Source organism: Chinchilla lanigera, unplaced genomic scaffold (assembly GCF_000276665.1).
Source record: "Chinchilla lanigera isolate Chin_1 unplaced genomic scaffold, ChiLan1.0 scaffold00026, whole genome shotgun sequence".
Taxonomy (NCBI): Eukaryota; Metazoa; Chordata; class Mammalia; order Rodentia; family Chinchillidae; genus Chinchilla; species Chinchilla lanigera.
The window spans coordinates 24,348,857-24,361,030 of NW_004955427.1; the positions used below are offsets into that span (position 1 = coordinate 24,348,857).

General features: G+C 35.5%; 1 protein-coding gene across 6 annotated transcripts in view; it reads right to left on the reverse strand.

Moving 5' to 3' along the window:
• Znf148 (zinc finger protein 148) overlaps window positions 1-12,174 on the reverse strand; it is a 135,772-nt gene that overhangs the window by 53,931 nt on the left and 69,667 nt on the right. For all 6 annotated transcript variants that reach the window (XM_013515181.1, XM_013515180.1, XM_005386547.2 and 3 more), the window contains one exon: window positions 2,074-2,199. In XM_013515181.1, coding sequence (XP_013370635.1) covers window positions 2,074-2,199 — 126 coding nt within the window. The remainder of the gene's footprint in view (window positions 1-2,073; window positions 2,200-12,174) is intronic.

Sequence of the window (12,174 nt, forward strand, 5' to 3'; positions counted from 1 at the left end):
CTAGAATACATCACCAAATAAATACTCTGAGTAGTACCCTACCAGAAGATAATCTGGATTTCAGTCAGAATTTCAAATATTACACTACAGAATATCAATATCACTAGAAATACATAGTAATAAAATGTCCAGGAAAATATAGAATTACACATATTATATTGATTAAAAATCTTAAAATAGCTGGGGATATAGCTCAGTGGCACAAGCGCCTGCCTGGTAAGCGCAAGGTCTTGAGTTCGATTTCCAGTACCAAAAAAAAAAAAATCTTAAAATAGATTCCCCATAAATCAGCAGTAAACCCAAATATACAATATCATTATTTTAGACATTAATTTTTTCTTCTAACCATGGAGTTTTTCTATACATAAGGAACTTGATTTAGTCATTAATACAAAGAACAAAAATTGTACCATATAAAATACCAGAAAAAATATTAAGACATCAAGAAAAGAAAAGGAAAAAAGGTTAAAAAAAAGTATTTAAAAAAAATGATTTTGCTAAATATGACTGTAAAATGTCAATAAGAATGAGAAAAACAACTTAAAATGACCGGAAACCAAAGAAATTCAAATGCAAACTCCCGTTATAAAAACTAATACAGCAAAGGCTGCTACTCAAGGCTGGTGAGCGTGTAGACAACCACATGGTAGGTCCACTCGGGTAAGAATGTAAGTGGTGCAAGACTTCTGTATGGAATAACATCATCAAGAAATCTTTAACTCAATCGTGCAAAATGATAAACACACAAATATTTTAAGTGCAGTGTGATTTAAAATGAAAATGAAAAGAACACAACTTTCCAAGAAAACCAATGGCCAACACAGCAATCACTATATATAATATGATCTATCAAAACAAACACACAGCTAATGAAAGTTTATTAAAAAGCATTAACTTTCTAGTGTAAAATCAGTTTATACACACTTGAAGAATTAATAATCAGGAAATTAAATCGGTACATATACCCATAAATATCTGAAAAAGGGGATTATAGCAGAAAAATCAAGGCAGTTATCTCTATAAAAAAAAAAAAAAGTAACTGCAAGTTACTTTGTCCCCACAATTTTCAAAATTTGCTATATTAGGAATACCACTATATCCCAAAACAGTGAACGTTTAACAACCAGTTAGGGAACAAGAGGCATGAGAGGCAGTTTCTGGTTTCCATGGTATAAATATTCCCACCATGGCTAACTATGGTTTCGGGAACTGGATCACCAAATTGCCTAAGTTTCAGCAATCAGCCCTGCAACCCAGTATGAGCTGCTCCAGAAACAACAGCATCCAAAAGCATACAACGTGTATAAATAATGACCGATTCGAATCACAATACAAAGAGTCCTGTCAAAAAGACTACATTACATAATATGTAAGAAAGGGAACAGCCTTTTTCACTGTATAAGTGAAGAAAAGGACGGACAGAAAATAATTATAAAGCAAATACACCACATGTAGTTCACAGAATTCCTACAAATACAAAAATGCTACACATAGTCAATCACCACTGTACTAAAGAGAAAAATACAAAGCAGATAATGCTAGTAGTGTTTACAGAAGTATTGTCTATCTACTAGTCCATTTAGTCCTAAAACAGTAAGAACACATTATGCTTCCTAACCCCAGGTTGCTGGGGTACAGCTACGAATAAAATGAAGTCCCTGCCCTCAAGGAGCTTACAGTCTGTTAGGGATATGCTATAACCTTTTCCTGATGAGTAACTGGTACTGAATGTTCATGAAACCTCAATATTAATATAAGTAAAACTAATAGGCAACACAAAGGTACTGAATACCATCGTTTTTAGAGAAAAGAGAGACATGGGAAAAGAAAAGTTTGTTAGGAAAAAAAAGGACAGGATGAAAAGGCAGAAAAACTCAAAGCCACAGCCCACTACCTCTGTGCAGGCATATAACCCCTGCTCTTTGCTGGTTAAGCTGCACCTAATACAAACTGTACTAAAGCACATAACAATTTTACAACTGCCCTGAGGTGCAACCTGGTTCTTGCCCACATGACAAACCAACAACTTGGGATTAAAAGGTTAGTGACCACCGCCTTAACATATCCTCTTACTTTTGCAGGAGAACGTTGTTTCCGCTTCTTCTTTTTCTGTAAGTCTACTGGCTCTCTGATTTGTTTTTTGTCTCTCATCAGCTGTTCAGATACATCAGTAAAAGTAATTTCCTGCTTTACACTTATCTGTTTAAAAAAAGAAAGCTGAATTTAGAAATGCATAAAAAGTTCATTGCAACAAAAATCCATTATATGTTTAATCCTTTGCTGAACCTACGAATAAGGCACCCCTCAGTGTCTATGTGTGTATGTGCAAAAACCAGAGTGCTACATAATTTACTAACAGGCAGTTGAGAAATAAAAATCAAGGGTATACAAACTGAGGGAGAAATTAAGATTTTTAAAGGATCTACCTAAAAAAAGATGAAAGATACCCTGGGAGAAGTATTATTATGAACAACTGAGTGGAATGCATCCAAAGACAGGACATAGTAATATCGGTTTCATTCCTACACACAGGGAACTGATGCTGAAGTTACAAGCACAAAGCAAGGTTAAGTTCCAAAAATCAGCACAACACTGGGTGGAAAAAAAAAAAAGCCTTTAGGCATCTCCATAGGCTTTCTTTAATAAAGTAGCAAGAACCCTTCTCCACTGCTGGTGGGAATGCAGACTGGTGAAACCACTGTGGAAATCAGTTTGGAGAGTCCTCAGAAAACTAGGTCTAGAGGTCCCATTCAACCCAGCTATCCCCCTGCTGGGTATTTTCCCAGAAGATCTAAACACATCATATCACAGTGATGTATGTGCACCTATGTTCATAGCAGCACAATTTGTAATTGCTAAAATGTGGAAGCAACCCAAATGTCCATCCACTGAGGATTGGATAAGAAAATTGTGGTACTTTTATATAATGGAATATTACTCAGCTGTAAAGAAAGATAAACTCGAGGCTTTTATAGGTAAATGGTCACAACTAGAGACCAAACTCATAAGTGAAATAAATCAGACCTGCATGTGCAAGCACTGCATTGTTTCACTAGTGTAAAACCTGAAAGAGTTAATTTAAACTAGGAGATATGGTAGACATTGTGAATTGATAGGAAAGCACTCAAAGGTAAAGGACAACTGGGATGTGGGAAAACAGAAGGGAAAGAAGGAGAAATTTTGTATGCATGTATATGCAGGATAGTTAACATGGCTGTTCTACTGTCTTGTATTTCTTTGCTGAAAGAAACTGTCAATGAGTCCTTGGTTGATCAGCACTGCATGTCTATATCTGTTTTCATGAGAAACCACTTTGAAGATATCAATATGTAATACAACAAGCATTGTTAATTCCCTACCACTTTGTTTGTAACTCCATACTGTCTGTACTGTTCCTTTGCTATTTTGTAAAATGTTGTCTGTCTGTTAATGTTTTCCTCCTTTTATTTAAAAAAATAAATAATAAAGTAGCAAGAAAACAATGCAAAATTTTAAAAAATGATACATCAAAAGTACACTCATATGAATAATAGCCAGTAGTTTCCTCACCTAATAGCAACCATCACCAAATTTGTGATCATAAAATCTCATATAATTTTAGGCCACTACTCTGCACAAGACACAATGTTCACTATACAACAAATAGAGACATGAAAATTTCAAAAATGTCCCCCTAATTTTAGATCTCAGCTCTCAGAGTTACTTGTCCTAAGAGAAACACATCAAGGTACTAAGTCACCCAGAGTGCAGTCCATTTGATGGTATTCAATCCTTCCCTCCCTGCTACACTTTCAATCGACCCTTGAAATAAAGACACAAGAATCTTAAACCTTCAACAGGCTAAATATATATAAATATAACAAAATTCTTTAAGACTAATCTAAGAAGCTCAATGTGCTAATGATTTACATTTTCAAAAAAGAAAAAAACACCAAAAAACATGGTGCAAAGATTATGAACAGCTTACAAATTCATAGTGTAAGCTGAAAGGCATTTAAATAGCTCTCTAGAAAAGCTTCGTGAGTAATTTGCTTAAACGTAAGCTAGGAATTTAAGACTGACAGAATAAATAAGTTTTCATAAATTCCTGAAATGTGGGCAATGTGAGAATCACAAATCAAGAATTCAGCACCAAAAATATGACATAAATGATTATTTAGGTAATACTACCAGGTTATAGAGCAGTACAGTGATCACTCTCACAATTTCTATTATTTATTCAATTATTTAAAACAGAATGGTAAAATCACCACCAACAGGTTTTGGAAAATAGGTGTCTCACCCTACCTCTGAAGTGATGTTTACTGAACACAGCCACACAATGGGCTGAGTATGAGGCCAAAAGAAAGAGACCTGAAAAGCAGCTGTGGGCTGTAGCAACTTTCCTCACGACAGTCCACCCTGTGCCCACCAGAGTGTACTTTTATCTTGCTTTTTCCTCTTTCATTCAGCCCAAGTTTGCTCTGCAGAGCCAGTTTCTCCCTCACTTTTCACTTTTACTTTTCAAATAAACTGTCACCACTTTAAGAAAAAGAAAAAGCAGCAAAGGGAGTTAGTTGCCTTGTCCTATTTTGTAGAGGACCCAAACAGTAGCTCACAAATTGCAAAGAAACTGTGGAAATGTAACATCCAGCAGTAAAAAACAGAAAAACTTTTTAGAAAGTGTCAAGGAGCGTGTAAGACAGATTCAAAAGTAAGCCCTGCAATTACCAGCTATCAACAAACTGAAGAGTAGCCTTTAGGAGCAAACAGTAGAAATAAGATTAATATATCTGAACTTTTTAAGTTACTTTCACATCCAGTACATAGAAGGTGATTATATTAAAAAGATCATTTTCAAGTAGAAGATACAACTTTTACTATTATTAAAGCATAAACTAAACCTGCCAGTACCAGTGAATCAAACCACAGCAAGTATCAACAGACACATCGTGACACCTTTAGGATGTTCCAATAGGCTTATCATTCACTAATGGAACAGAGTGATCTCTCTGTATCACTAATAACCAACAAGTATTTGGCGTAACCTAAGGTACTTATAAAAGATGTTGGTAAATTTAAAAACAGAGAAGATGAGTGTGATAATGACACAAGAAAACTTTCACGAGGAAAAGAGATAATCCATTCTAAGTTAATTAACCTTTCCTTAAGAATTCTCTTTAAAAGGAAACCAAGCTTACAGTATTACTTTTGACAAGAAAGAAACCTAAAAGTAACACAGAAGTAGGTCCTACAGTGTGTCATGGCTGTTCTTCCTTAAAAGTTCTTAAATATGTCTCTTTATTCTCCTGACCTTAAACCCAGCCAGTTGTGGTGGTGCATGCCCATAATCCCAGCACCCTGGGAGCAGGAGGATGCAGGTTTGAGTCTAGTCTGGGTAATTTAGTGACTTGACAAGACCCTGTCTCAAAATTAAATAAAGGGCTAACGGTGGAGCTCAGTGTGAAGACCCTGGGTTCAACCCCTAGTATTGTGAAAAAGGGGGACAAGGGGGAGAGGGAGAGGGTCTTTCCTTTGATTTATAAGCCAAAAATCTAACTGAAGCCCACAATCCAGAATGACTTTCTTTTCCAACAGTTATTTCATTCTACAAGCTTGGTACTTTTATATTTAACTATTCATGTACAAGACATGTTTCACTGGTTCCCATAATACCCTTCACTTGTTTATTTATTCAACAGTTACTGAGTGCCTACTCTGTGCTAAGTTCAATCAGGTTTAAATAACGAAATAAAAATATTTACTGAGATCCTAATGTGCAAAGCACTAGTCTAGATATGTAGAAACCATTCTAAACATGAAGTCTTCTTTGCAAAAGCCTTAAAATGTAGGTGTGGAATTCTGATGCCTTATAAAAACAAAGTAATTCAAGACAGCACATGTCATCCTCCAAGTAAGTGAATGGTATGAAGAGGAAGAGCAAGAATTCAAGGGGCAAGGATGAAGAAGACTTTAAATAACTGCAAGCCTTATGCGTGAAATGAAAGACTAAAAGTTCATCATTATATATTCCCTCTTTTTCTTCTAAATCTGCTATTCTTCCCAACTTCCTTGCTGTAGACTCAATGTTAATAAGTCCTATCACAAATATGTCACCAGACAAAGCAATGAGGAATAAATACACTGTTTGGTTTGCCAATTTTACCCCATTCCTCCCCACCACCATCCAAACAAAATGGTAACTGACTTGTAGGATCATCTGGGATTCTTTCATCTTTTCATTTCCAACATCCTACATGTGCATCCAGAAACATCCCTTTCACTCCAACTCACTTTGCCCATCTCACTGACTGAGGGAATTACCTCCCAGTGTATTCTTCCACAAATAAACTGACCTAAAACTCTAGTCTTGTCATTTCTCAAGTGAGGAACCCACTCCACTGTCAGTAGTAAGAACTGTACACTCCCTGGCTCAGGTTGAAGATTTTATGTGACCTGCTTCACGAAACAGATCTAGGAAGCTTGTCAGAAGTATCTGTCCTGGGCCGAGAATATAGTGCAGTGGCACAAGCACCTGCCTGGCAAGCGCAAGGACCTGAGTTTCATTTCTGGTACCAAAAAAAAAGTATCTGTCCATAGACCTCTCTTCTTCACTGTGGAACCCTGTTCCTATCAGTTTAATTTCAGTGTTTTGCCATTCTCACTTCCACTCTACCCACTGAGAAAAGACAAGGTACCTTTTTGCTCTCCACTGCACTCTGCTAATGATTCCAGGTCCACCCAGCACCAAGGGCTTTTCTGCTTCACAGCCTCTCTGTGTCCTGACTCCGTCAGTTACTTCTCTTCCTAAAAGCATAATGAAATTCTCCCTACAAAATAAATTCTTGTGGAGACCAAACTTTTTCAAGCTACTATCCTTCACATGGTCAAACATTCTGAAAAAATAATCTGTACTTGGCATATAGAGACAATAACTGTCCCCAAGTTTAGAAAAATGGCTATTCTGAGAGTGAAAGTAGTACATAACCATAGAAAAAGGATGTACTTAGATGTCACTAGGAATCTGTTCCACAACAGTGCCTAGGAAACACTCAAGTTGAACCAAGGTAACCACAAATATAGCAAGTGTTTAAAAAGAAAGACGTAACACAACTTACTGCAAGCACACAGTCTAAAGAAAGAACATTAGCAATATTTGGGGGTATTTATAGAATACAGAACAAAAGAATTATCAGTGTGTGTCTAGGTATCACAAGGGTGGTTTTGGCAGGAACAGTGAGCTATAACCAGCCAACAGGAAGAGGTCAAATTCTAAACTCACAAAGCAAGGAGGGCTTTGACATAATAAATGGAGGGGCAGCCTTTGTGCATCATGAATCTTCAGTCCTCCACTGTGCCTCACCCAAAAGCACAGGCAAAATTTTGAAAAGAGCTACATCTGTTGGGGGAGAAATGGATAGCTGCCTTTGATTCTGAATAAGTCGAGGAATCCACAGGTCAAACTGTGACCTACTTTCCTATTACATTTCTTATAAATTTACATTTTAGTTGCTGTACGAGGATCAAGTAGTCTAGATAATATATATGAAGTGGGTAAAGTAATCAAATCAAGTTATCTTACCTAGAATCATGCCCTACTTACTTGGAAATTCTATTCTTCCAACTTCTGTTACATCACCTGATTTTAGTTCTCTTTTTCTTCATAGCAGTTCTCAATCCATCCTTCCAGGATTAACATTTTATTTTTTTCTTTTTTTAAGTTTCAGTAAATCTACATCAGTAGTTCTCAAAAGCACAGAATTCCAAAGGTCCCTCACTCCTATCAGTGTCAAATTTTCCTCACTAAACTACTTCTACCATATCTTACTTTTTTAAAACTCTCTTACTCTCTTCAGGAAAGTGCCACAGTAAGTCAAGTTATTTAACATATTGATGTGACAGACTGAATGCGTTAATAGATACGTGAATTTAGCTGTCATATATTGTTATACAACGGAGACTGGCAAAAATGTAAGACAACTGTCATTAATTTTTGTTTTGGAAAATAGTTACTTTTCATTAAAAAGTTAGATGCTAACATGTAGCAACTTATTGTTAATTATAAATTAACAAATAAAACACAATTCCAGCATTTTTAATTTCTAAGACAGTGAACATTGGCATACGTAACCAACCTGAGCACAAGTTCTTAGGAATACTCAACATTTTTTAAGAATGTAAAGGGGTCTCAAGACCAGAATGTCTGAGTGTTGCTTATCTGGATACACTTAAATCACACTCTGCATTTCCCTCTTCTCTATTTAACCTCTTTTAATACAGATGTGTGGGCCCCACCAAAATAAAGAAATTAGTATAGGTACTATGTGCATTTTAGTGGGCTTATATGTATTTCCTAGCTCTGTCTGCTGAGATTACCAAGGAGGAGTGACATTTACCATGTCTACACCCAGAACTTAAGTTTCTAAATATTATTCTATGGGGGGAAAAAAAGACTGAAGACTCCTTAGGAAATGGTTGATTCCAAAGCTGGGACGGAAAAATAAGACAACTGAGAAATTGTGGTGCCCGAAACCAAAGTACTCAAAAAAAGATCAGAGTGTGTAAAAAATGGCCAAAGATTGAACAGTATGAACAAGAAAATAAGTATTGATGGTACTGGATTATGATCTACAGAATACTTAACAACAGATGCTTATAAATACTGATACACTATCTCAAATTACCTCCTCCAAGACAGCTATTAATCACAAAGGAAAGAACAGTAACTTTACAGCTGGGAAACCTGAGAAACAGCACCTTAACAAAGGAGGAAGGTTAATCCCACCAGTTAAAGACCTATCCCACATTATGTCATCCATGATACGATGCCCTGTGAAGGATATAACATCACTTTTGTGGTGTTATCAAAAACACCATAATTAGATTAAAGCTCTAATTAGAGGAAATATCAAACTTAAAATGAGACACACTCTACTAAATAAATGATCAGTACTTATCAAAAGTATCAAGGTCAGCTGGGTGTGGTGGCACATGCCTCAGGAGGCTGAGGCAGGAGGATCTCTGAAAGTTCGAGACCAGCCTGGGCTACATACTGAGTCCAAGGCCAGTCTAAATGACACAGTCAGACTGTCTTAAAAAACCAAAAAACAAAACACAACAAAACAAAAAGTATCAAGGTCATAAAATACAGGGAAAGAGTAAGAAACTGCTAAAGACTAGAGCCTAAGAAAATATAATCACTAAATTAAAAGTGGGATACTGAATTGAATCCTGGAATAAAAAAGGGACATTAGGGGAGAAGCAGACAAAATTTATATAAGGACTATAGTTTAATGCAATTTATAAATGTTAAGCTCTGGGCCTTGACAATTACTACATTATGGTTGTGTAAGTTTTAACACAAAGAGAAAGTTGGGTGAAGAGTTTTATAGGAAATCTACTTCTGCAACATTTTTTTTAAGTTTAAAATTACTTCAAAATTAAAAGTTAAAGACTGGGGATGTGGCCTAATTTTAAGAGTGTTTGCCTAGCACTCATGAGGCCATGTTCCATCCTTAGCACCACAGATTAAATAGACAGATGATCAATAGATATAGAAAATTTTAAAAACTGTTTTATATTCTGGTTTTTCTAACTACAAAAATACTCATTATTTATATGGTGATATGCAAGTCTTTGATTCCTCCTCCTCAGTAGAAGAAGATTTATGATAACATTTACTACATGCCAGACACTGTCTTAGGGACTAAAGACAGAATGGATTGGTGTAGTGGGCAGCCTCTACACTGTTACAGTCTATTGTATTTAACCATACAGTAATCCTATGCATGTGCATTTTTATCCCATTTTAAAAATAACTGTCTTGTCCAAAATTGCATTATTAAGAGAGAAAGCCAAAATTTAAAACTACATCTTCCATATCCAAGGACCAAGATCCTAACTCTTGTGATCTACAAATGATTTCTTATACTCATGTTGCCAATAAGGAAACTAAAACTTCAGGGAAGAAAATATTTCATCCAATGTATAAAATTTCAAAACTAGGGGCTGGGGCTCAGCGGCACAGCGCCTGCCTGGCAAGCACAAGGTCGTGAGTTTGATTCCTGGTACTGGGGAAAAAAAAAAATTTCAAAACTAAAACTTAAACCAACATCTGACACATTCCAATCCTGTGCTACTTCCATTCCTGTAAATGCTTATTAAATCTAGAGTATTCAAATTTACTTTAAAATGGTTTTGCACAATCATATTATATCTTTCCATATATGAACTATAGTTTGGATGTTCTAAGAATATGGAATGAATCTCAAGTGGTTCTGGGACATCTAATGGATACTACTAATGGAAAAAATAAATTTAAAAATGAATTGGACAAATGCCAACAACATTTAGGTAAAGAATTAGAAGACTTGAATTTTACTTCCACATCTCTGCCACTAGCAGAGTGAAGATGGTTTCCAGAGGTAGCACGGCAAAAAAGGGAAAAAGTAAACTAGGAGTTAAAAGAAACAGAATCTAATCCCAAATAGTGAAACTACCAGCATGTGGTTGAACAACTAAAATTCAGTTGGAACTCTGTTCACTTGTAAAATAGAGGGAAAATTCTCACAGTTCTGTAGCACTGAATGAGATTATACCCAGCACCAAAAACTACAGTATTTGGCAGTATACAGGAGGAACCTCCCTCTCTTATTGGGAACTGAACCCATGGGTGCTCTATCACCAAGGTTTTTATGTTGAGACAGGGTCTCACCAAGTTGCCCAGGCAGGACATGAACTTGGAATCCTCCTGCCTTGGCCTTCCTCAATGCTAGAATTTGGGTTACAGATGTGTGCCACCTTGTATGCCCATTTTACAAGATTCTTGATGCCAATTATTTTTATAACCATTTCTTCACCTATTGTTGATAGTAATAATATCCACCTTACATCAGAAAGTCAAATGACATTACAACTGCAAAACTAAATACATAATAAATAAGAATATACAATAATGTAAATATCTAATATTAAGCAATAAATAAAATATATATGGTTATTAATCATTACCATACAATTACAGATATGTAATTGCTTGGATAAAGAAATGGTTACTCAGCTGGGCATATAGCTCAGTAGGTAAAGTACTTGTTCAGCATATACAAGGACTTGAGTTCAATTCTCAGAACTATAAAAGCAAGTTGCCAATTCCTGTCCTAGAACTTCACAGCTTCGCTGGGCACAGTGGTGCCCACCTGTAATCCCAGCACTCAGAAGCCTGAGGCAGAAGGATCATGTATTCAAGACCACATAGCAAATCCCTTTCTCAAAAACAAACAAACAAACAGGCTTCAATACAGCTAAAAATAAATTAATATTTCCTTTCATATGCAAGCTACCTTCCAATTTTTCTTTCACTATATTATCCATCTCCTGTCTAAAGATTCTCTTTTAACTTTCTTCTCTACTTGCTACCTGAGATCAACTCCAGCTGTTTTTTACCACTTGTGTTTCACATTTCCTTCTCAAGGTCATTATGAAGACAATAGGCTGGGATTCTCATATACTACTGGAGGAAAACAATGATCATTTTTAGGAATTATAATTTGGCTACTATATATCAAGAGCATAAGAAAACTCTACTACTGAAGAAAAATATCTCACATGACAACTATGTCCACATATAAAATCACAATCTTATTTATGACAGTAAAAAAATATACAAATGTCTAACACCCATAATAGAGATAAGTTACAATACAACTATTTGGCATTATACAGTTACCAGTAATATTACTTTAGGTTAATATCAATAACACAGAAAGATTCATGGCTGAAGGTTAAGTGACATAAACAAATATGTAAGTGTATTATTACAATTTTATAGAAACACAGAAATATATGTGAGGCAAATTTTTACACAAACATACAAATACCTACATAGGAAAACAAGAAAGAAAACACTATAATACTACCCAAGGCACATTAATAGTAGTTATCTTAGAGTAAAAAGATTATAGCAATCTTGTGATCTTAATAAAAATTTTACATTTTCAACAACTATATTACTTACGATTTAAATACATTAAGTCCAGTATTAGTACAAACATCTGGTATTAATCAAAGGAAAAATCTCTTCCCTATTACCTTAACATACTAAATTACTTTAAAAACTACAAGATTATGCCAGCAACATGAAACAGAAAATCTCTATGGGTTTTTTAAAAATAGAGAAACAGTCATCCAATAAATCTT